This window comes from Choloepus didactylus, chromosome 7, assembly GCF_015220235.1.
Source record: "Choloepus didactylus isolate mChoDid1 chromosome 7, mChoDid1.pri, whole genome shotgun sequence".
In the NCBI taxonomy this organism is placed as follows: domain Eukaryota; kingdom Metazoa; phylum Chordata; class Mammalia; order Pilosa; family Megalonychidae; genus Choloepus; species Choloepus didactylus.
The window spans coordinates 139,659,571-139,685,999 of NC_051313.1; the positions used below are offsets into that span (position 1 = coordinate 139,659,571).

A 26,429-nucleotide genomic window follows, 5' to 3' on the forward strand; every position below is an offset into this window, starting at 1 on the left:
TGCTTTCTTTTGGCTGTAGCTTGCATGAAATATTTTTTTTTTTGCATCCTTTCACTCTCAATTTGTTTGTGTCCCTGTGTCTAAGATGAGTCTCTTGTATGCAACGTATTGATGGTTCATTTTTTTTTGATCCATTCTGCGAATCTATATCTTTTAATTTGGGAGTTTAATCCATTTACATTCAACGTTATAACCATGAAGGCATTTCTTGAATCAGCCATCTTATCCTTTGGTTTATGTTTGTCATATATATTTTTTTCCCCTCTCTCTATTAATATCCTTTATTGTATCCATACCAAATCTCTTTAGTTCTGAACCTTTCTCCAAGTCTCTCTGTCCTTTCTTTGTTTCTCTGTCTGTAGGGCTCCCTTTAGTATCTCCAGTAGGGCACGTCTCTTGTTAGCAAATTCTCTCAGCATTTGTTTGTCTGTGAAAAATTTGAGCTCTCCTTCAAATTTGAAGGAGAACTTTGCTGGATAAAGTATTCTTGGTTGGAAATTTTTCTTACTCAGAATTTTAAATATATCGTGCCACTGCCTTCTAGCCTCCATGGTGGCTGCTGAGTAGTCACTACTTAGTCGTATGCTGTTTCCTTTGTATGTGGTGAATTGCTTTTCTCTTGCTGCTTTCAGAACTTGTTCCTTCTCTTCCATGTTTGACAGTGTGATTAGAATATGTCTCGGAGTGGGTTTATTTGGATTTATTATATTTGGAATTCGCTGAGCATTTATGATTTGTGTATTTATGTTGTTTAGAAGATTTGGGAAGTTTTCCCCAACAATTTCTTTGAATTCTCTTCCTAGACCTTTACCCTTTTCTTCCCCTTCTGGAACACCAATGAGTCTTATATTAGGACGTTTTATATTATCTATCATATCCCTGAGGTCCGTTTCGATTTTTTCAATTTTTTTCCCCATTCTTTCTTTTATGCTTTCATTTTCCATTCTGTCATCTTTCAGGTCACTGCTTCATTGTTCACCTTCCTCTAGTCTTGTACTATGAGTGTCCAGAATCTTTTTAATTTGGTCAACAGTTTCTTTGATTTCCATAAGATCATCTATTTTTTTATTTAGTCTTGCAATGTCTTCTTTATGCTCTTCTAGGGTCTTCTTGATATCCTTTGTATCCCGTACTATGGTCTCATTGTTCATCTTTAGTTCTTGGAGTAGCTGCTCTAGGTGCTGTGTCTCTTCTGGTCTTTTGATTTGGGTGCTTGGGCTTGGGTTATCCATATCGTCTGGTTTTTTCATATGCTTTATAATTTTCTGTTGTTTTTGGCCTTTTGGCATTTGCTGAACTTGATGGGGTTCTTTTAGGATTTGTAGATCAATTGAAGTCCTTATCTCTAATTTTTCAGATCTACAGCTTTGTGGAATATACTTTCTCTAACTAACCTGCAGGTGGCGTCCCCGAGCCACCTGTTCTCCACAAGCCAGTTCTCCCCTGCTTTGCCTTTGTGGTGAGTGGGGGAGTGAGTCTTGTGGGGTCCAATTGGTGTACCAAGCTTGCGTGTGTAGTTGGTGTTGCCCGCCCTGTATATGGGGCATGTGTTTGGGCAGTCAGGGAGTGGGGGTGGCTCTAACACTCAAATCTCCCTGGTGATCCTGGAGTTTTAAAGCTGCTGCAATAGTCTAATCCTTCAGTTCAGTCCTGCCACAGTTTGTCTCTGCCACTGACCCACAAGTCCTTGGTATTGGCGTATGGCTCCTGAGACTTGCAAGTGGGCCCCTCTTCCAGGCCGTGCACCCCGGGTCCTCTGTTGAGGGATGAGTGTGCTATGTCACAGGTGAGTGCCGTCCCCCCAGGGCAGTTCTGGGCTGCTGGGCTGTGTAGGGAGGCTCCCAGTCTGCTGAAATGATGGCTGAATGGGGCTTTGTTAATTCACACTGCTCCACCTTCCCAACTCTGGGACAATCAGCTGAGGTTGCAGGGAAGGCTAATGTCCACGCCCAGTTTTGTGGTGTGTGCCTGTTATTTGAAGCACTTCCATCACACTGGGTTGTGTGGGGCAGCTCTGGGCTATGGGGCTGGCAATGGGCAGGAGTGTTTCCTGTCTACAGGGATGATGGCTGTGAGCGGACACCCCCCTTTTCTTGGGAAGTTGTGGTGAATTTTCTCAACCACTGGATTATTGCCTTTTGTCTCAGAGCCCTCTTAGTTCTGCTCTTGTCTTGACCTGCCTAAATTGCAAGTCTTTCAAGCTTTCTGTATTGGGCTTCTTAGAGTAATTGTTTTAGAAAAAGAAAAAAGGATTTAAAAAAAAAAAAAAAAGGGCCTTCCTCACATATCTAATGGGTTATTGAAATGCTAAGAGACGAAGCAATTAGGGCCATTAAGGAAAGGTCCACAGGGCAGAGAGATCAGCTTTTCTTCAGGATTTGCATATGAGCCTCTGGGCCTGAGCTCTGCCCTTCCCCTTTCTATGTTCACCAGAACTCCAAAAATCCTCCGCTTTTATTTTGGAGTTTTTCGTGCTGTTTTTTTTTTTTTTTTTTCTGTTCCTGTCTCCTCTCCGCTGGGCTGGCTGCTTTCAGATTCTCTGGTGTCTGGTGTCAGTCCATCTGTGGTTGGAGTTTGGATCAGTAGAATGAATTTCCGATAAGAGCTGCCACTGTAGTTCTCCCTTCTCCTTCCCAGCGCTGACGGCCCCTGCTCCCAGGGGACTGAGCCTGGCAGGGAGGGGTGCGGGTCTCCTGGCCAGAAAAACTTACAGATTTCACTGATCTCAGCAGTTCCACGTTTTCATGAGTGTTGTATGAAGTATGCCCAAAGTCAGATTGCTCTGTGGTGTCCAGTCCACGCAGTTCCTGGCTTTCTCCCTACTTTCCTGGAGGAGTAACTAAAACATACAGCTCACCAGTCTGCCTGAATGGTTCTTGAATCTTGTATTCTTGGGTTAACACCACTTGCTCATGGTATATTATTGTTTTGATATATTGCTAAAATTCCATTTTATTTATTGACTAGCCACATCTCTTTGCATTTTTTGGTGGTTACTCTAGAGATTTCTGTATACATAGTCAAGTTTTGATAATATATTGAAAATTCATATTGTACCATTTGCAACCAATATAGGTCCATTTATTCCCTCCTTTTATCCTTTTTGCTGTAGTTGTCATATTAGCTTTATGCTTTGAATTCCACAATACATGTTAGTTTTTTCTTTAGAGTCATATATATATTTAAAAATTCTTTTTATGAGGTGCATTCACATACCATAGAGTCATCCACAGTGTACAATCAGTTGTTCACAGTACCATCATATAATGTGTATTCATTACCACAATCAATTTTTGAACATTTCCTTACTCCAAAAAATTAAGAATAAAAATAAAAGTAAAAACACCTAAAACATCCCATCCCTCCTCTTATTTATTTATTTTTTGTCTTTATTTTCTTACTCATCTATACATACACTGGATAAAGGGAATGTGAGCCACAAGGTTTTTCACAGTTACACAGTCACACCATGTAAGCTACATAGTTATACTATCATCTTCAATAATCAAGAATCAAGGGTTGCAGTTCGACAATTTGTGTATTTCCTTCTAGCTCTTCCAATACACTAAAAACTAAAATGGATATCTGTATGGCACGTAAGAATGCCCTCCAGGCTGACCTCTCAGCTCCATTTGAAATCTCTCAGCCACTGAAACTTTATTTTGTTTCATTTCGCTTGCCCCTTTTGGTTGAGAAGACTTTCTCAGTCCCATGATGCCAGGTCCAGGCTCATCCCTTGGAGTCATGTCCCATGTTGCTAGGGAGATTTCCACCCCTGGGAGTCTTGCCCCATATTGGTGGAAGGCAGTGAATTTACCTACCAAGTGGGCTTAGAGAGAGACAGTCCACATCCGAGCAACAAAAGAGGTTCTCTGGGGCAGACTAAAGAGTCAAATATATTTTAAGAAAATTAAGAGAGGAAGCAGTCTTTTATATTACCCATGTATTTCTTATTTTCAGTGCTTTTCATTTCTACCTGAAAATTCACGTTTCCATCTGATATCAGCCTTCCTTTAGCATTTTTCTTAGTGCAGGTCTGCTGGCAACAAATTGTCTTATTTTCATTTATGTGAAAAATGTTTTTATCTCACTTTCATTCTTAAATGTTTTCCTTGAATATAATATTCTGTGTTGCTAGATTTTTTTTGTTAAAGATTCTGTTCTATCTTCAGCCTTCAGATTTCTGATAAGAAGTCTGATAATTCAGAACATTGTACCCTTGAATGTAATATGTCATTTTTCTCTGGCTGCTTTCAAGTTTTTTCTCTTTATCCTTAGTTTTTAGCAGTTGAACAGTTTATGCCTTGGTACAGTTTTCTTTGTATTTAACCTACTTGAAATTTGCTGAGTTTCAAATGGGCAAATTTGGAAATTTTGGTCAATTATTTAAAAAAAAATGTTTTTTTTCTGTCCCATTCCCTCATTTTTTCTCCACTATATGTATGTTAAACCTTTTGATGCTGTCCTAGAGCTTCTCTTTTTTACCCCTCTGTTCTTCAGATTGGATGTGTCTTCATGTTCACTCACCTCCTTTCCGCCATTAAGTACATCCAGTAAAATATTTACTGGATGTAATAAAATATATAATAAAATATAATATTTCTGGTATTTTTAATTTCTAGAATTCCCATTTGGTTGTGTTTTTTTTTTTTTTGTGGTTTGTATCTTTACTGAGTTTTCTGTCTTTTCATTTAATGTAAGTGTATTTTCCCTTACATCTCTAACATTGTAACAGTAGCTGCTTAAAAAATTTCAACTGCGATTTCCAACATCTGGATCATTTCAGACTCATCCTCTGTTGTCTTCTTTCTTGAATATCTGTTACCTTTTCGTGTTTCCTTATATAACAAGTATTTTTGAATTTTATCTTAGGTATATTGTAAATTATAGGTTCCAGAAATCAAGAATATATTTTTATAATCACTAATTAATTCTAGTGATGTATTTCAACATTTTCTGTGCTGATGATTGTTTCTTTGTCCCATGCCTTTCTTCTGTTTTTATTTTTACTTAATTTCCTACTAAGGTATATCCTTAAATAGTCTTCTGTGAGGGTTATTGTATGGGAAGCTCTTAGTTTTTGTGTCCTTATCTTGAGTGATGCTTTAGCTGAGAATTAAATTTCTAGATTAACAGTTCTTTATCCTCAAAACTTTGAACATATTTCTCCATTGCTCTTTGTTGTCACCTGATGGTGGGGAGAAGTGTGCTGTTGGTCTTATTGTGATTCGTTGGCATGTAATCTGCCTTCTCTCTCTGCCAGCTTTTAAGATTATATCTATCATTGATGCTCTGTAGAGTCACTACAGTATGTATAAGTATGAATTTATTTTTATTTTCCTCAGTATGTGGAGTGAAATTTCATTTCAATGACATATTTTTCATTTCTGGAAAATTTTTGCTAAATTATCTAAAAAAATATTACTGCTCCACTATCCTGTCCATTCTCTTTCTGGGTGTTCCACTGGCCATATACTGGACCTTCAACCTTTCCCCATGTCTCTCTGTCCTTTTTTGTTACTGTCTTATTTCTTTGTGCATTGTTCATGGTGAATTCCTCACTGCTATCATTTAGTTCATTAAGATTCTCTTTCAAATTTTTTTAGGTTTCCGTTTATTTTCTCTTAAATTTTTTATTAAAATAACTTTTTTATTTGTAATCTTTCTAATTAGTTTCATTTCTGCCTGTTTTGCAGTTTCATAATTTTGTTTTATTTTTTAGTGATTGTGATTCATTCTTTTTTCTTTTATGTTTACTAAAAAAGTGCTTAATTTTTTTTTTTTTGTCATGCTTGTCCAGTGGTTTCATCTAAAAAGTTGATGTTCTAGTTGTTGATTTTGTTGGCCTTTTTTTTTTTTTTTTCTTTTTTAGGTCTATTTTAGAAATTTTTCTTTGCAGTTTCAATTGGGAAGTTTAAAATTTTCCTCCTTTTGTTTACCTGTCTTTTTCTCTGCTATTATCTGTATTGTAATTTAGTATTTGCTTCCTAACTCTAAAAACCAGGTCTTCATTAGAGTTTCCAGGTTCTTCCTTCACCTTGATACTGGGAACATTGCAGATTCAGCCACTGATCCATTCGACAACTTGATTCAGATCCTGCTCCAGAGGCTCCTGCTACGTCTTTCCCCCTCACAGGACCACAATGTCAATTAAACTCTAGGCTCAGACCACTGCCAACATCAGTATTTTTCCTATTTTTTCTAGCTGCCTTTCAGGACTAGAAGCCTGTACCAACCTTGGCTTCAAGCAGTGAGCCTCACTGATATTCCTGTGGGAACGTTTTTAGTCCTTGCTTCCCCAGAGAGGAGGTGCTTCTAGACACACTACTGTCGGTTAGCAGACTAGAGCCCTGCAAGCCCCTGGCCTCCTCTACTCACTGCTTTATGTTTTCTTTTCTCTTCTGTTGTGCAAAGATTGTCTTATTGTGCCTTATGAAGTCTTTTTAAAAAATCCTTACATTTTATGTGGTGTTTGGGGCGCAAAAGAGGAGAAGCAGTATCCAAACTTCCTGAGTGTTCTTGAGTAGACATGTAAATGTTGTTCCTTAATGTTTTGTCACTCTTGTTTCACTCTACACATGCTCTTATTTTAGTAATATACCCTTGTGAAATCAGTTAAGTATGAGTATTAATGTCTAGCAGGGCAAACCCTAATTTATTGCTCTTTTTAAAAATTTTGACTTTTCTTGGACAGAATCCTATATTTTTCCATATGAACTTTAAAATAATTTTGTCCAGTTTTGAAAAAAAATTGTTGCCAATTTTATGCTATCTAGTTTCCAGATCCATTGTACATCTGTTTATTTAGGGATTTCAATATTTAGTTACCTTATTTGAGAACTTTATATTGCTCTATAGTCCTATAGTCGTGGTAGTTATTGTGACTGGTAGATGTACATACATTGCTTCCTTTGTCTAGTTGGTTACTAGTAGAAGAGAACTTAAAATGTTTTTCTTGTATCCAGTTACTTTGCTAAAATACTGAGTTAATTCTAAAGGTTTTTAGTAGATTCTATGGTTTTCTGTGTTATATAATCACACCAACTACAAATAAATATAATTTTATATCTTTTAGTATTTATACTGGTTGCTTAATTTTCTTATTATATTACCTTAAACCTCCCAAGCATTGTTGAACAATTAATTGTAAGTACCTCATAGTTCCTGATGTTAATGGAAGTTGCTTTAGTATTTCACTGTTGAATATTTTGTTTGCTTTGTCAGATTTGGAACGATAACCCAATAAGAACAGATAAGCTATTGTGGGTAAAGTTAACTAAGTTCTGGGAATGCCCAGGAATGACTATGGTTTGTTAATTTCTAGTGGGTATGGTAGGAGCAAGTTCACTGAAATGTTGCTGTATTAGGTTATTTCCTGGGGGTAGAGTAGGAACATGTTGGAAGAAAAGTGGTTATTTTAGGTTAGTTGTTTTTTTCTTATTCCCTTGTTTTGGTTTGTTTGAAATGTTTTTTTATTTTATGTTTAAAAAAATTTTTTTATATAGTTAATAGTTAATTAAAAAAAAACAGTGAAAAAAAATATGCATAGCCCCCCTGAGGAGCTCGTGGAGAATGCAGGGGTGTTGAGCTTCCCCACCTCAATGATTGCTGATGTGCTCACAGACATAGGGGACTGGTGGTTTGATGGGCTGAGCCCTCCACCACAGGACTTGCCCTTGGGAAGACTGTTACTGCAAAAGAGAGGCTAGGCCTGCTTATAATTGTGCCTAAGTGTCTCCTCCTGAGTGCCTCTTTGTTGCTCAGATGTGGCCCTCTCTCTCCAGCTAAGCCAACTTGGCAGGTGAAATCACTGCCCTCCCCTCTATGTGGGATCTGACACCAGGGGTGTAAATTGCCCTGGCAACATGGAATATGACTCCCGTGGAGGAATGTAGACCCGGCATCGTGGGATGGAGAACATCTTCTTGAACAAAAGGGGGATGTGAAAGGAAATGAAATAAGCTTCAGTGCCAGAGAGATTCCAAAAGGAGCTGAGAGGTCACTCTGGTGGGCACTCTTACACACAATATAGATAACCCTTTTTAGGTTCTAATGAATTGGAATAGCTAGCAGTAAATACCTGAAACTATCAAACTGCAACCCAGAACCCTTGAATCTTGAAGAAGATTGTATAAAAATGTAGCTTATGAGGGGTGACAGTGTGATTGGGAAAGCCATATGGACCATAGTCCCCTTTGTCCAGTGTATGGATGGATGGGTAGAAAAATGTGGGGGAAAAAAAAGGCACCCAGTGTTCTGTTTTTGCTTTAATTGCTCTTTTTCACTTTAATTTTTATTCTTATTACTTTTGTGCATGTGGTAATGAAAATGTTCAAAAATTAATTTTGATGATGAGTGAATGCATAACTATGTAATGGTACTGTGAACAATTGAATGTATGTTTTGTATGACTGCATGGTGTGTGAATATATCTCAATAAAATTGAGTTTTAAAAATGTCATATTTAAAGTTTCCTTTCATTCTTATTTTACTTAGGATTTTTATTAGGAATGGTAGCTAGAATTTATCAGATGCCTTCTTGAATTTTAATATAGTCATGGTGAATTAACCTCTTAACCAACTGGATTCAGTTTGCTCTTTTATTTAGTTTTTCTTTTTGTACCCACACTTGTAAGTGGGATGGTTTTATAGTTTTCTCTTTTTTGGACTGTGTTTATCAAGTTTTGTTACTAATGTTTTATAAGCTTTTGAAAACTAATTGGACACCTTAATAATTACCTTTTTCTCCTGTGTTTCTTTTATGGAGTTTTTTTTCTTCTAATTTCATAATGTTCAGCTGCTTTTATTTATAGAAATGATGAAAAAATATAAGGTTTGTTATGTTTTACTCTGAGTGTGGTTTTAGCTGTGTTCCGTAGTTGATATGAAGTGTTTTCCTTTTCCTTGCTTTCCATATAAATTGTAATTTCAGTTTTCATTTCCCTCTTTTCCACTCTTCCACAGTTTTTATTTTTCCACTCTTATTTAGAGGAACATGGTTTCCTCAATTTGAAGTATTAGCTCGTTTTGGTTATCTTTATATTGATTTCCTATGCTTGTGCTTTCAATCACTTGGTGAGTTTTGTAATATACATAGTTTTGCTTGTGTTTATACATCTGGTATCTGTGGATTATTTAGTTATTTGAAATACATTCACGAACACACACTATATTTTACAGATCTGTGTCCCTAATGTTTTTACATATACCTCTATTGCATCATCGTGATTTGTGTCTTTCTTAGCACTCACGCAAATCTAATTAGACGGTATGTTTGTTTACTTGTCTATTGCTGTCTTTCGCACTAGCATATATGTTTCATGATGCAGACTTTGTCTTGTTCACAGAGTTCGTATTCCTAGACTTCAGCACAGTATCTCGTATATAGAAGGTATGCAAGCAGTATTTATTGAGTGAATAAACAAATGTTTGGATCTGACAGGACTTAAAATTGCTTGCTTTTGACTTATAGGTAGGTAATCTTTTCGGATATTCAGTTACTGTTGTAACAGAGAATATTTAATTAATTGAACACTGTTTTCTGATGATGGCATCTTAATGAAGGCATTTCACCACTGAAGTGTTTGGTGCCTGCCCAATAGCAGATGATCATTAATGTTTGAATTGATTATTCCCTTTGTAAAGCCAGTCCTTCATATGGTACTTTGATTTGCAGTAAAAATAAACCATTTACATGCTAAGATAGCTCCTCATTTCATCAACATGTGTTAAAATTGGGAGGATAGCAGCTTTATAGTAATCATCACATCAAAACAAGACCATGTGTAAGGACTAACTGAAAGGTAAATTTACAATGCCAGACCGCTATATCCTCTTTAGGTCTCTAATTTGTCCGTGTCTTCAAGGTAGAAGCATTGTGAGACTGGGGCAAAACATAAATGCCAGAAGTCCTAGAGGCCATGTATTATTAATCCTATTTTTATTTAGGTAGACCTTTCGTAAGCTCTTTCCTAGTTTTTCTCTTTCACTATCATCTCTTCCTCCTGCCTCATTCTGTCCTACTCATTGCTTCCAGAGTGTCTTGGAATCAGTATAATGGCTTCTCTTATCTCCAGCAAAAAGAGCAGCTCCACGTTCTGGCGTACACAACTCTCCCTGCGACCATGTGCCCATGCTCTTCTCGCTTGCTCTGTACCTTGAGACTGCCCTGATCTTGCTCAACACTCTTTTATTTTATTTTATATTTAACATGCCATGTGTGCCTCTTATTAGCACTTATTATTCTGTGTTGGTATTGTTTTTAACACGCCTACCTGCCTCAGTGCAGCTAAGGAATACACTCATTACTAACGAGAGCTCTAAGGCAGGTGGGTTCGTGGGGTGAAGAGGGTACTGTTTTATGAGTGTACACAGCTAAAGATATGTGTGTGATATTGTGTACATGTGGGTGCCTGGAGAATCATTGTTTAATTATAATTATTAACCCTTTTTATCTTCCTCTGTTCTCTCAACTCCTTAAGAATGCCAGGTGTTAGTATATAGTGGACTCACAGTAATAATGCCGATAGAGCAACAGAGAGCCTGTGAAATAACCTGATTATTCAGGTTGAGAACATCTTAACCAAAAGGGGGATGCAAAATGAAACAAAATAAAGTTTTACTGGCTGAGAGATTTCAAATGGAGTCGAGAGGTCACTCTGATGGACATTCTTATGCACTATATATATAAAACACTTTTTTAGGTTTTAATGTATTGGAATAGCTAGATGTAAATACCTGAAACTACCAAACTCCAGCCTAGTAGCCTTGACTCTTGAAGACAGTTGTATAACAATGTAGATTACAAGGGGTGACAGGATGATTGTGAAAACCTTGTGGATCGCACTCCCTTTATCCAGTGTATGGATGGATGAGTAGATAAATGGGACAAAAACTAAGTGAAAAATAGGGTGGGATGGGGGGATGATTTGGGTGTTCTTTTTTATTTTTATTTTTTATCTTTATTCTGATTCTTTCTGGTATAAGGAAAATGTTCAAAAATAGATTGGGGTGATGAATGTACAACTATATGATGGTACTGTGAACAGTTGATCGTGCAACATGGATGATTGTATGGTATGTGAATATATCTCAGTAAAACTGAATTTTAAAGACATCTTATTTTAAGTTATCTTATTTTGTGTTTACTCATTGGTAGAGGAAGAAGAGAGTCTGGAAAACTGTTTCAGTCAATTTGATAAAGGTTGATTTGAAAGTTTTGGAGAGAGCTATATAAGCACTGGGTAATAAGTTTGTTGGTGAGTTGATAGCAGACTATTTACTAGTATAAATTTTATCATATCTCTTGCTTCTCTTAGTTCTGTGGATCTCATGGTTATATTTTTCATATTCTTATAGGCTATTATTTATTTAGTATTTGGGCATATTATTTTATTGCTGTTATACTTTTAGAAAGTCAAAGTGTGGTTGCTCTAGAGTATGATGTTTTACTGTATTTGAAACCTTCATGTATAGAATCTTATATGTTTTTTTAAGTTGAAGGTTTGGTTTTATTCTTTCTCAAATATAAATACCCTATTTTAAACATATGGTAAAAGACTTGATGTTTTTTCAAAAATGTGTTAGTGCTTATAAATCAAAGTTTAATCATTTTGTCGAGCAGAATCCTATTTGTAATTTCCTTGTAATTTGATACTTTTACTGAATTTTTGAATGTTTATGAAAATAGAAAATGCTAAAATTCTATAGAGTAAATAGAATTTAATCTGTGAAACCGGTTGTACTCATCTTTAATAAGTATATGAGAAATATAGTGAGATCTCAGAATTTTAAGGGTGCTCTTAGAGGGCAATTTTGAGTCAGAATTAGCAGTGATTAAACTGGTCCTAACACTGTAATATATTCTTCCTTTCCTTTAAGAGTGCATATTTTGCAACCTGAATTCTGGGCCTTCCATTTACTAGCACCGTACTTTGAATAGAATTATTTAATATCAGTGTTCTCATCTGGGTAGTGGGGTTAATAATACTTGTATAGGTATTCAAAGTGTTAAATAAGATGATGTAAAGTATTTAGTTAGCTCTTTGCTTGGTAAATAAATGTGTTCAGCAAACGGTAACTATTTAAGGTGATAATTTTCTAACTTCATTTTGGCTCTGTTTTTGTCTCTAATCTTTGTAATTGTAAAATTTATAGGAAACTGATAACATGCTACAACATGGGATGAACTTTGAAGATATCATATTGAGTGAAATAAGCCAGGCACAAAAAGACAGATATTGTATACTGTCGTTATATGAAGCGCCTAGAATACACAAATTCATAGAGACAGATAGTAGATTATAGTTTACCAGGGATGGGGGGATAAGGAGAAGTAGATGTTACTGTTTAATGGGTCCAGAGTTTCTGTTTGAGGTTTTTGAAAAATTGGGGTGGCAGATGTTGGCAGTGGTAGCATAATACCATGAATCTAATTAATACCACAGAACTATACACTTGGAAGTGGTTAAAATGGAAAAATGAGTTGTGTATGTTACAATAATGAAAAGTTTAAAAAAATTAAAATTAATTAAAAAAAAAAAAACTGTACAGGAAAATGGCCGCATAAAGGAACTTGTTACCCTACTAAGAAAGTGGTGGGTTGTCATTTTTAGAGATAGTCATTGTTCTGCATTAAATGGTCAAGAACTTCAGTTTTTGTTTTTTTTCAAAAAGGCCCTGTCATTTAGTTTTAACATTCCTTTGCAATCTGGGTTTATAATAGAAGGATGATTTGAGAAAAAGTAAAACTGTCTTATTCAGATTTCATATTGTGAATGGGAAACTGGCTTATAAAGTAATAATTTATATATATGAATATAATAACCTGCCTTCCTTTTTTTTCCTCTTTTGCAGTTACATGGGAATTGGTCTTTCTGCTCAAGGTGTGAACATGAATAGACTACCAGGTATACCTATAATTGAATTATATAGTATTAAAGTATAATCTTATGGCTGGCTCTTTCTGGTTAATAATTTCAAATAATAGTTTAAAATAGTTAATATAAATATATTGATTTTCTTTGTTTTTGATGGTCTATATCATGAGTTTTAAGTGGGAGCTGAATTTTTTTTTTTTAATATTGAAAAATTTTATTCTGTTCGGCAAAACTTACAGTATATATACCATGTATTTTGTTTGTTTGTTGGCTTTGTGTTTTTTGGTATTTTTAACTTCCAGTATATTATCATATCAGCTATTTTAAATATTACAATGTGGTAGATTCTGTTTGCTACCCAGTGCATTCTTGGCTTAATCCATCTTCACTTGTTTAATGTTCTGAGAATGTAGGCTAATATTAAAAGTAAACTAAGGAAGATTGAGATGGCAGAGCTGATTTCCAGCACTGCTAACCAGAAGGAAGTGATTCTTGGATTATCTTTCCTGGTATTTTGTTTGCTAACTTTAAAAGTCAATATTTTTTATGTCATCAACATGGCGACATGAGACATCCCCTGGGAAAATCTTCCCTCAGAATCGACTAATAAAAAGATAAGTCCAGCTTGCTTAGAACTCTGGAGGGCGATAGAGACTGAAGGACTCCACAAACACTGAATTGAAGAAAAAGAAAAATAATCTTCAGGATCAGGCAGAAAATTTCTGTCCTTGACACCCCAGTCTGAATCCCTCTCCCTCAGTCCTGCACAGCTTGGGAGTCCCACGGAGGCAGCACGGCCTCCAGCCATGAATTGCAGGCTTACAGAGCCACTAACAGCATCAAGTTAGAAGCCCATGCATATCCAGGCACAGAGATGCAAGTCTGCAGAGGCCCAGGGCAGAGCACAAGCCACTAAGTTATGCTGCATACCAGAGGGCCCCCTGGGAGAGAAAGGAGACCTTAGCACAGTTGCTGGCAAAAGGTACACACAATCCCACCACCTAAGCACAGATGGACTTTTCTGGAGTGACTCAACTTTCTGGATTGATCCCACCAGGCTCCCTAGGGTGGGATAGCCTATCTGGGAAGAAATTAGAGAGAGAAAAGCTTCATAGAAAAAAAAGGGAGTGGGGTAGGGATATTAAACTGAACTGTTGTAAGACAGGACAGGTCCCAGAACTGAAAAATGTAAGGAAAAGGAGACAGTGAGGGAGAGAATTTAAACAAGTCATAGGAGCTGGGAAGAAAATTCTGCACAAAAACAGACAGAAAAGATTAAGGTTCTGGGAGAAGGAACAGAGGGAGGAAAGGAAGCTTTTTCTTGGAGGTGAAACAATACACAAAAAGTTCAATCATAAAAATTGTACTGTATATCCAGGGCAAGATTCAGAGGACAAAGAGCTGGAAAAGTTTGAACAGTTAAACATGGGCTACTCCAAATACCTAGAATAAGTTGGACCCAAGTGAAAAAGAAGAGCCTTAACACAAAGCCAACCAACAATGAAGCCCTAGACAAGAGGGAGAAACAGACATTCAGAGTTAAACTCATCACGATAATCAGATGCCCAGACATCAGCGAAAACTTGCAAGCTATACTGAGAAACAGGAAGATACGGCTCAGTGAAGGGAACAAATTAAAACTTTGGAGGAGACACAGAATTTGGAACAGCTAATCAAAGAAGTTCATACAAATCTCCTAAATCATTTCAAGAACATGAAGGAAAATATAGAGCTAAAGGAAATTAAGAAGACAATGTGTGAACATAAAGAAGAATTTGAAAGTATAAAAAGAAACATATCAGAAATTATGGGATGAAAGGCACAATAATAGAAATTAAAAATACATTAGAAGCATACAACAGCATATTTGAACAGGTAGAAGAACTAGAAGACAGGACAATCAAAATCTTGCAGTCAGAAGAAAAGATAGAGAAAAGAAGAGAAGAAATTGAGCAGTGCCTCAGGGAATTGACTAACAGCACAAAGAGCACAAACATAAGCGACATGGGTGTCGCAGCAGGACAACAGAAGGGAAAAGGGGCAGAAAGAATGTTTGAGGAAATAATGGGTGAAAATTTCCCAACTCTTATGAAAGACATAAATATACATGCCCAAGAAGAACAACATATTCCAAACAGAGTAAACCATAATAGGCCTACTCTAAGACACATACCAATCAGAATGTCAAATGCCAAAGATAGAGAATTCTGAAAGCAGCAAGAGAAAAGCGATTCATCACGTACAAGGGATCCTCAGTAACACTAAGCACTGATTCTCATTAGAAACCTGGAGGGGGGAAGGCAGTGGTATGATATAGTTAAGACACTAAAAGAGAAAAACTGCCAGCCCTAAATTCTTTATCTGGCAAAACTATCCTTCAAAAAATGAGGGAGTATTTAAAATATTTGCAGATAAACAGAAACAGAGAATTCATCAACAAGAGAGCTGCCCTACAAGAATTACTAAAGGGAGTTCTGCAGGCTGAAAGGAAAAGACAGGAGAGAGTGCTTGGAGTTGTGTGAAGAAATGAAGATCACCAGTAAGTGTAACTAAAAGGGTAAACACAAAGCCAAATAGTACTGTATCCTCAATATACAACTCTACTCTTTAGTTCCTGCAAGAGTCAGAATATAATTAAATAAGAAAAAGGCATATTTCCTGAAAATGGACACACAAAATATAGAAGTAATGTGGGATGAAACCAACATAAAGAGGGGAGACAGAGGGATGTGAGAGCACTGGATGTGTATGCTATTGAAGCTAAGTTGGTATCTTTTCAAATTAGTAGGCTATAGGTATATGTTATATAATATAAACTTCAGGGTAGCCACAAAGAAAGTATTTTAAAAATATACAGAAATGAGAAAAGGATCAGCTACATTGCAAAAGATAAACTATACAGAAAAGGAGGTTGCAATAAAGGAAAAAAGAGACCCCCCCCCCAAAAAAAAAAAAAAGATATGACATACAAAACCAAGGGACAAAATGGCTGAACAGGAGGGAACACTACTTAACTCATTCTGTGAGGTCAGTATCACCTTGATACCAAAGCTAGATAAATATGTCACTAAAATAGAAAATTACAGACTGCTATCCCTTATGAATAAAATCCTCATAAAAAATCCTGGCAAACTGAATCCAATGAAAGAATGATATACCGTAGTCAGCTGGGATTTAGCCCAGGTGTGTGACGGGATTCAACATAAAATAATTTAACTTAATACACCACATTAAGAGAATTAAGGGGGAAAAAACCACATGCTCATCTCAGTTGATGCAGAAAAGGCATTTGACAAAATCCTGCATCCCTTCTTGGTAAAACCAAGCAGAAAAGTAGGAATAGAAGGAAACTTACTCAACATAACAAAGGGCATATCTGAAAAACCCACAGCTAATGTTATACTCAATGATGAGAGACTGAAAGCATTCCCCCTAAGATCAGGAACAGGATAACGATGCCCTCTGTCACAATTGTTACTCAACATTGTACTGGAAGTCTAGCCAGGGCAATTAGGTAAGAGAAAGAAATAAAAGGCATCCAAATTGGAAATTAGAAAGGAAGAAGTAAAACTTTCCCTAGTTGTAGATGACATGATACTAAATATTAGAGAGTCCTGGAAAATGACAACAAAGCTCCTAGAGCCAGTAAATTCAGGAAAATGGGGGGTAACAAGTGTCCATCACCTGATGAGTGGTCCATCAACTGATGAGTGAATAAACGAAACATGGCATATACATACAATGGACTATTATTCAGCTGTTAAAAGGAATGAAATCCTGATATACATGTGACAACATGGACTTCATGGTGTGTGAAATAAGCCAATCACAAAAGGACCAATATTCTATGATCTCAGTGATACAAAATAATTAGAATAAGCAAACCAGAATCTAGAATATAGGTATAGATATACCAGGAGCTGGTTTGGGAGTAGGGAATGGGAATTAATGCTTAATTTGTACAGAATTTCCATTTAGGTTGATTGTAAAGTTTTGGAAATAGATGCTGGTGATGGTAGCACATTATTATGAGTGTAATTAACATCACTGGTTGAAAAGTGGAAATTTTAGGTCATATGTGTTACTAGAATAGAAATTAGAAGATTAGAAAAGGGAGGGCTTCTATGAAGATCTATGAAATAATGAGACAAAATAAGAATTATTAAGGAGGAAAAGATGTCAAAAAAAATCAGTATTTGGGGAAATTTTTTGACATACAAAGCAAAACAGCAAGTATACAACCAGATGTAATGTATTAAAAAAAAAAAAGAAAAAGCCCATGTGGTTGTCATCTAATGGTAATCAGATTTGTAAACTTGGCCATACTTTATCAGCATTCGTTAAAATTATACTTGAAAGAGGATTTAAATGAGGTTTTTAATTGAAATTCTCCTTAAAAGAAATTGATAAAATACATGTAGTTATAAATCTCTTAATGATGATGTAGGTTTATCTGTATTTAGTGCTGTTGGATGATCACAAACTGACTTTTATGTTTTGATGACAACCTGGAAAACTTGCTATGATTGAATAGGATGTAATCTTCTCTTTTACATTAAAATATGTTTTTAATAAAACTAAATCAAAGCAAAATTCCCTTGGTGTATTTGGCAAAGAATATGGAAAACTTGTTTTGCTGTGGATGTTGCATGTATATTTATTTTTTTCTGATATAAATCCTTTCTGTTTAATAAATGTTTTAGTGTTCTGTGTGGCAAATTTATTTCCTTTTATGTTGTAAACATTATTTTAATAAATAGAAAAAATATGTAATGTGAGTTTTGAGAATTTAAATACACATTTGGGAATTTACTGTCTGTACTATCTGCTGTACTATTCTGGCTTATCTGGTTGAAATCTTAGTGAATAAATCTAGTACCGAGAAACCTTACTTTTCATTGTAATGTACTGGAACTTTCTTTTTAGGTTGGGATAAACATTCATATGGTTACCATGGGGATGATGGACATTCATTTTGTTCTTCTGGAACGGGACAACCTTACGGACCAACTTTTACAACTGGTGATGTCATTGGCTGTTGTGTTAATCTTATCAACAATACCTGCTTCTACACCAAGAATGGACATAGTTTAGGTACTGCAATAATGTGTTGCATGAAGAATAACCAAATATTGTGATTATCGGACTTAGCCTTGTAGCCATATTTATTATTTGATTGTCTTTTATAGATAGATAGATGCCTGTGAAAATGGTTGCTTTGCTCCTGGGGAGAAGTTGGGGAAATGGTGAAAATTTGTATTCTGTGAAGGCCACTTTGTATCACATGTATAAGGATAACTGTAGAAATAATCCCCAGATTCAGCTATCTGTTCTATTAATAGAAATGCTAAAAATTTCTTGCCTTGCTTTGAATAAAACACTGTGATCCAGTTCTCTAGGTAACAGGTTCTAAGAAAAAAGGGTTTTCAATTCTAAGATAGCGTGGGGAGCCATGAGAGAAAGGAAAAGTGTGATACTATCAACGAAATAAAGGGCTTTCACACACCAAAAGGGTAGACCTCCTAAAAAAAATTGATAAAGAATGAGGACTGCAAGTTAGTGCTGTGAAAGGGAGCAGAATTAAAACAAGTGAATGGTAGTGAAACTTCTACAAGAATGAAAGGCAGGTAGATCATAAGAAATAAATTGATTAGTGAACACTTGAAGAAACTGTAGGTTGTAAGACTAACAGGAAATTAGGGTTTTTAGTTGAATGTGTACCAGGAGCACTAGAAATTTAAAACTGTGTGTGTTTATTATATTTTCTTTTCTTAGAAGTTTATTTATTTCTTTTTTTTGGTGTGTGTATTTCAGACAGTGTAAACGTCAGCAAGACTGATGGTTTTTAAAAAAATTTTTCCATTATCTTTCACTACTCGGAAAGTCCTTGATTTGTAAGAATTTATTTCTAATGGGGTAAAGCAAAAAAAGGCAAAAACTAAATAATCCTGGAAGGCAGCAACCCCTCATATTTTTATAAATAGTATTTAAAAATTTGAAGGCAAATAGTATGCTTAGCCATAAGTAGATATTCTTTCTGTAGTAAATTCTAAATTTCTGGTGCATTGGTAATAGTTTTTCTTCTTTGGTGTCGTAAAATACTCCTAATATAACATTTATGTCTTTTTTCAAAGTCTAATATTTACATTCAGCTCAAAACTTTTACCTTTGATTATTAATTTTTATTCTTAAGTAACTTCCGTGTTACTTGACTTAAAGGTTGTCTCAAATCTAAAAAAAGGTTATATTTTCATCCACAGCAGAATCGTGACTTGATTGTTGTGGGCAGCAGGTTTCCAGAAGAATGCAGCCCCTTTAGTTTATTTGTTGTTACTACTCTGGCCTTGACTTGTGAAAGCAGTTAACTGGTATTGTCTTAGTTTGTTTGGCTGATTAAGATGTTTAAGATCTTAAATTAAGACAAGAGAACTCTGCTTGTAGGTGGGACCTTTGGTTCAAAAATGCAAAAAAGAATTTTTTTTTTTTTTTTAACCTCAATCAGTCTTTTTAACAACTTTTCAGATTTTCCAGAGAAAATATTTTCTTTTAGGAGATGGGGAGATCATAGGTAATATGATTTTATTTTTTCCCTGTTAGATTTTCACAAACATTTGAACTGAATTTTTCACTTGAATAAGAAAGCTATTTTGAAAATGTAAGATGCTTCTAAAAAAAGGGTACTTAATGATGGAATCACTTCTTAATTTTAAATAAATTTGAAACGTTGGTGTTACTCATAAGTTTATTTTTTGAGCATGTAGAGAGATAGCTTAACTGTGGTTTAGAAGGTGGGTTCTTCAGTCAGACTTGCCAGGGTTTGACTTCAGTCAGACTTGCCAGGGTTTGAATCCTGGCCTAGGCCATGTGACCTCAGGCAAGTTACTTCACATTCCTGAGCCTCCCTGTTCTCAGCTTGTGAAATAGGATCCCTGTGATACCTGCCTCCTGAGGTTGTTAGAGCAGACAGAAATGATGCATACAGAGTTCTTAGATTATCGTCTGGCACATAGTGAGCACTCACTAAATGTTATTATCACTGTTTGCCAGGCACTCGACTAGATGCTGGGAATTCAGTGGTAAAACATTAGTGAGGGAAAATTATTCCTTTAGAACAAGGGTCAACAAACTGTAACCTGTAGGCCAAATCCACCCTGCTGCCTGTTTTATTAAATCAAGTTTTACTGAAACAGCCATACCCACTGATTTATGTATTATCTTTGGCTGCTTTCCTGCTACAGTGGCAAAGTTGAACAGTTTGCAATTGAGACCTTCTGGCCTGCAGACCTTAAAATATTTACTATCTGGCTCTTTACAGGGAAGTTTGCTGACCTAGGCTGTATTCTAGTGTTTAGAAGATAAAATACCATTCAGTTACTATTCCTTCTTACTTCCCAAAGTGGATAATTTCTACACAGAGGCTGATACATCTTTAGTTTCTGCCCTATGCAGAGTTTTCAGAATATAAATTTACTAACCTAACCATAAAAAGAGAAATGAAAAGGTTTTTATTTGAGAAAATCATTAAGGAGGAAACATTTCAATATATAGGTTAAATTAAAAATATTTTGATTTTGTTTTATACAATATCATTCAATTGAATAGCACTTTTTAGAAAGCCTCTTGAGTGAAATTGGGAAATCAGAAATAGAGAAAATTGTTTTCTGTATAAAACTTAATTATAACTTGTTAAAGTGGCATCTTTTTGTGGTCTGCATGTTTATAGGTTATGGTAGCTACATTTGGCAATGTTCAAAGATGGTAATGTGTGGCATTAATTTGGATTTGTTAATTTGGAGTTTTTGGTAGAATGAGGATTTCAGTAATTACTATTAAAAAAGATTTTTTTTGTTAAGAATATAAATTTAGACAATCTTATTTATAGTGTTACTATTCAATGCAGAAAAATAGACATCTTTGAAAAAAGTAATTGATTATGCTGTTATTTTTTGAAAATGGTAACATCTGTATAGTATTATTTTATTAAAATGTTTTCCTTATTTTCTGTATCCTTTTTTAAAATATTCAGTTTTATTGAGATATATTCACATACCATACAGTCATCCACAGTGTACAAGCAGTTGTTCACAGTGCCATCACCACAGACAATTTTTTAAGTTCAATTTTATTGAGATTATTTACATACCGTACAATCATCCAAAGTGTATAGTCAGTTGCTCATGGCACCACCTCATAGGTGTGCATTTATCACAATTTTTTTTTCAATTTTTAGAACATTTGCATTACTCCAGAAGAGAAATAAAAATAAAAAAGAAAACTCAGATCTTCCCATACCCCTAAACCCCCCTCACTCCATTGTTGACTCATAGTATTGGTATAGTACATCTGTTACTGTTGATGAAAGAATGTTAGAATATTATTCACTATAGTACATAGTTTGCAATAGGTATTTTTTTTTCACTGTATATGCCTCCCCTCTATTATTGACTTCTAGTTATAGTGTCATACATTAGTTGTAGTTCATGAAAGAGAATTCTAATATTTGTATAGTTAATCACAGACATTATCTACCACAAGATTCACTGTTGTATACATTCCCATATTTTAACCTCCAACTTTCCTTCTGGTGACATACATGACTCTAAACTTGCCCTTTCCACCACATTCACACACCATTCAGCACTGTTAGTTATTCTCACAATAACATGCTACTGACATCTCTGTCCATTTCCGAACACTTAAGTTCAACGTAGTTAAACATTCTCAAAATAAGCAACCGCTCCCCATTCTTTAGCCTCATTCTATATCCTGGTAACCTATCTTTCATGTCTATGTGTTTACATATTATAATTAGTTCATATCAGTGAGACCATACACTATTTGTCCTTTTGTGTCTGACTTATTTCACTCAACATAATGCCCTCAAGGTACATTCATCAACCTGTTGTTTTTTTTAAGATGGTTTTGTTCACACACCATACATTCCATCCTAAGTAAACAATTGATGGTTCCCTGTATAATTACATGGTTATGCATTCACCACGACTACCACTATCTATATAAGGACATTTCCATTTTTTCCGAGAAAAAAAAAGAATAGTCAAAAAAGGTAGCAAGACAAATGAACAAGAAAAAGAAAGAAAAAAAAATGACAGCTAAAAAGCAACAAAAGAAAAGATAAAGTACAATGAAAGAGTCAGACAGCATGACCAATGCCAAGAGTCCCATGCCCCTCCCTTATGTCCCCCTCTTATAGGCATTTAGCTTTGGTGTATTGCCTTTGTTATATTAAAGGAAGCAGTATACAATGTTTCTGTTAACTATAGTCTCTAGTTTGCATTGATTGTATTTTTTTTTCCCAATACCACTCCATTTTTAACACCTTGCAAGGTTGACGTTCATTTGTTCTCCCTCATGTAAAAACATATTTGTACATTTTATCACAATTGTTGGGCACTCTAGGTTTCACTAAGTTATACAGTTAAACATGCCCCCTAAGGCCCACATGCCCCTAAGCTTCCTCTTTCAACCATACTCACAGTCATCTTTGTTCAGTGTACTTACATTGTTGTGCTACCATCACCCAAAATTGTGCTCCAAACCACTCACGCCTGTCTTTTCCTATCTCTCTGTAGTGCTCTCTTTAGTATATCCTGTAGAGCAGGTATCTTGTTCACAGACTCTCTCATTGTCTGTTTGTCAGAGAGTATTTTAAAGTCTCCCTCATATTTGAAGGACAGTTTTGCTGGATATAAAATTCTTGGTTGGTGGTTTTTCTCTTTCAGTATCTTAAATATATCACACCACTGTCTTCTTGCCTCCATGGTTTCTACTGAGAAATCTGCACATAGTCTTATCAAGCTTCCTTTGCTTGTGATAGATCACTTTTCTCTTGCTGCTTTCAGTATTCTCTCGTTGTCTTTGATGTGTCTTGGCATAGGTCTATTCAGATCTATTCTGTTTGGGGTATGCTGCACTTCTTGGATCTTTAATTTTATGTCTTTCATAAGAGATGGGAAATTTTCAGGGATTATGTCCTCCATTATTGCTCCTGCCCCTTTTCCCTTCTGTCCCGGCCCGCGGGACGATCAACGGAGGCTCCGAGTCCTGTGAGGGAGGAATGGTATGGGACAAGAGACACGAGGAATGACAGCAAGACAGGTTTCTGATCAAGCTGCAAAACTTTATTGAAGAGGCAGAGCATATATACTCTAGGAGAAGGGGAAGTGGCTAGCAAGGGCTCGTGGCGGTCTAGGATTGGTGGCTGCTGTTGCTAGGGCGGATGGCAGATGTAGGGTTAGCATTTTTGGCGCGAACTAGCACTTTTGGTGCGAACTACTTCCGTAAAGAAGGCTGAGGGTAACTTAAGCTATTGTTGTATCAGCCCTGGCGGCCATGTTGCACATCTCCGGCATAGCTGAAGGTGGACTTCATGCATGCTACCTTAATCGCCCTCTACATCCTTCTCTTCTCCTTGCGGGACCCCCATGACACATACATTCACGCATTTCATGTTGTCATTCAATTCCCTGAGATGTTGCTCATATTTTTCCATTTTTTTCCCTATCTGTTCTTTTGTGTGTAGGATTTCAGGTGTCTTGTTCTCCAGTTCCTGAGTGTTTCTTCTGCCTCTTGAAATTTGCTGTTGTATGTCTCCATTGTGTTCCTCATCCCTTGTGTTGTGCCTTTCATTTCCATAGATTCTGCCAGTTGTTTTTTCCAACTTTCGATTTCTTCCTTATGTACACCCAGTGTTTTCTTTATATCCTTCATCTCTTTTGCTATATCTTCCCTAAACTTGTTGAACTGATTTAGCATTAGTTGTTTCCATTCCTGTGTCTTAGTTGAAGTGTAAGTTTGTTTCTTTGACTGGGCCATATCTTCGTTTTCCTTAGTGTGATTTGTGGTTTTCTGTTGTCTAGGCATCTGGTTTCCTTGGTTACCCCAATCAGATTTTCCCAGACTAGAACAGGCTCAGGTCTCAAAATGGGGCATTTACCAGTTTCAGGTTTCCCTGAGGATATATCTTAGAAGCATGACAGACTTTTCCTGTGAGGCCTCTAGCTGCTGTGCTTTTCCTAACCTGCCCAGCAGATGGTGCCTGTCAGCCTATGGCTCCCCACTGGTGTAAAGAGGTGTGGTCCCTTTAATTTTCAGGTTAAGTTGTTTCTGAATTGATTGTTTTCCCCCAGGCCCTGGGGTCTGAGTTCCCAAGGGAGGGCCAGCCCTAGGGCTGGGCCCCACCTCTTTACTCTTAGGGAAGATACTTCCCCTAGGGAGTTATCTTCTGCATTTGAATTACTCCTTTGTCTCTCTTACTCTGTTAACTCCATCCCTGTCTGGGTCAGAGCACTATGAACTGAAAATGGCTGAAGCTTTCTCCACCAAGCCACTCAGGTTGAGAGGGAAAAGAAAAGGGAAAGAAAGCCCCTTTTCAGAGCCAGTCCACGCCACCCCCCCTCCCCGGTTTCTCCCATTAGCCAGAGACAGCATCTGCTCTCCTGGGCTCCCTTTCCAGGACACAGGCATCCTCTGGCTCTCTAAAATCAACAGTATCCAAAAGCCTCTGTATTTTTTTTTTTTCTTTCTTTTTCCCCATCAGCCCCACTTCCTCTCCACTGGGAGCGACCTCAGGGTACTTTGCTGCTTGTTAGGGGTTTGTCTGTATTTGTATCTTCAATTCAGCCATCCACATTTGTTAATTAAAACCCCTTTTGGAGCTAGGTTGAGCTATATTTGCTTGCTCCGCTCTGGGACTGCTGCTTTCTCCCACAGTGACGGAGCTGCTGTGAGGGAGGGGGTTCCTGGTGCCGTTCCACAGTTTTTACTTACAGCTTTTATGCTGCAGTCTTAGCCATTCCACCCATTCCAGGCTGGTGTACCATTCCAGGCTGGTGTACTGTGTGGACAGTTGTGTTTGTCCCACAGCAGTTGTTCCAGACTATTTTCTAGTTGTTCCGGGTTGTTTATTAGTTTCTCTAGAGGACTAGCTGAATTCCACAGCTCTCTATGTCACCATCTTGCCCCCTCCCCTTCTATATCCTTTTTAATTTTCTGAAAATTTTAGAATACATTTTCATTTTGTTTGGCTTACAGTTACTTTGCCCTTTCTTAAATTATTGGAGCTAAAAGTAATCAGAATGTTTTATATGGGGGAAAAAAGCCCCTCAGCTTTGCTTTCCTTTTGGCAAGCCAACATGAGTATACTAGTTTTTAAAAGTCCTAAAATCAGGGCTTTTCTAAGTATAAAGCACTATTTTTATACATTTATTTAAAAATATATATAGTGAAGAGGTTATATTCATTTTGCCTTTAAACTTTATTATTTTAATAAGTCACTTCTGCTCTCTGTTGATAAAGCACAATCATCGAGGTATAAAATCTCAAGTGGGATGGACCTTAAAGATAATTTAGTTTTAGACCTTAAAGATAATCCATTTTATAGTTGCTGATTAAAGACTTTAGAGGTCTTATGTGCTGGTGTGTTTTGTTTGTGTTAATGTGAGTTTAGACTAGAAGAATGGAGATTAACAGACTCACCAGTATCATCCCCCTCTTATTATTCCAGAGTTTTTAATCTTTTAAACGTGAGGTCCTATTATAGTATTTTCAGCTACAGAATATATCTGAATATTTGAAAGATTATTAAGTCTTAACTTTGGGATGCTGTTAAACTCATACTAGTGATGTTACCATGCTCAAGCATGTTTGGAACATTACGGTGTTGAAATTACTGTCAGAGGACACATTTTTCTCAGCTGTATAATCTTTATCTTTTGAAGGAGGAATTGATTTTTTTTTCAGAGTAAAAAGGGTACTATATTCCCCCCCTTTCACCTTTTATAACACAAAATCCCTCTTTACCCTTCACCCCCATATATTTAAAACTAAATCTAGAAGAATAAGATTCAGTGAGGAGGCTTGGGAAAAGCAGCTTGGGGGTTAAAAATAAGATATGATTATTTTGCAACCAATTTTCTTACGTAGTTCCTAAGTAGTTTTGAAGATAAATCTAAAACCATTTCAGAAATACTGAAGGCAACATACTAGCAATAAAAATTTGCAAATGAGTACCAAGGCTGATGATCTTGAGGGGGTACAATTTCACTCAGATGCAAGTTACTGTTGTTGAGAAAAAAATTAGTCTCGTTATTTTATATTTAGGTTTTAAATTTTTTTTGTTTCCTCCCTTTGGCATTCTTTACCTTCCTTTTAGTGAGAAATGCAGCTTTGTCACCATAGCCTTTGGAAAAACAGCTTCTAACGCCACTTTTTTTTTTTTTTCAGGTATTGCTTTCACTGACCTACCGGTAAGACAAAATTTATTTTAAAAGCAGTTTTTTTATTTTTTATTAAAGAAAATATAAAGATATTCATACTGAGCGGGTTTAGAAAGTTTAGAATGCAATTTTATTGCTATTTATTAAATTAATATTGTCATCTATAGAATAGAGATCCTTTTTCTAGCTGTCCCTGGTTGTGAACCTTCAAAACGTAAGCTTTAAATTGTTCTGGATCCATTGGCCCAAGGGAATTTTGTTGTTGGTAAAAATGAATCATAATGATTACTTAGAATACAATTTTTAATGTCAC

General features: G+C 36.2%; 1 protein-coding gene across 3 annotated transcripts in view; it reads left to right on the forward strand.

The window, feature by feature from the left end:
* Positions 1-26,429, forward strand: part of RANBP9 (RAN binding protein 9) — a 105,761-nt gene that overhangs the window by 45,589 nt on the left and 33,743 nt on the right. For all 3 annotated transcript variants that reach the window (XR_005217934.1, XM_037843573.1, XM_037843574.1), the window contains exons 3-5: positions 12,856-12,908; positions 17,805-17,972; positions 26,124-26,146. Coding sequence is in view for 2 of the 3 variants with exons in the window: in XM_037843573.1 (XP_037699501.1) it covers positions 12,856-12,908; positions 17,805-17,972; positions 26,124-26,146 (244 nt within the window). In the remaining variant the exon portion in view is untranslated. The remainder of the gene's footprint in view (positions 1-12,855; positions 12,909-17,804; positions 17,973-26,123; positions 26,147-26,429) is intronic.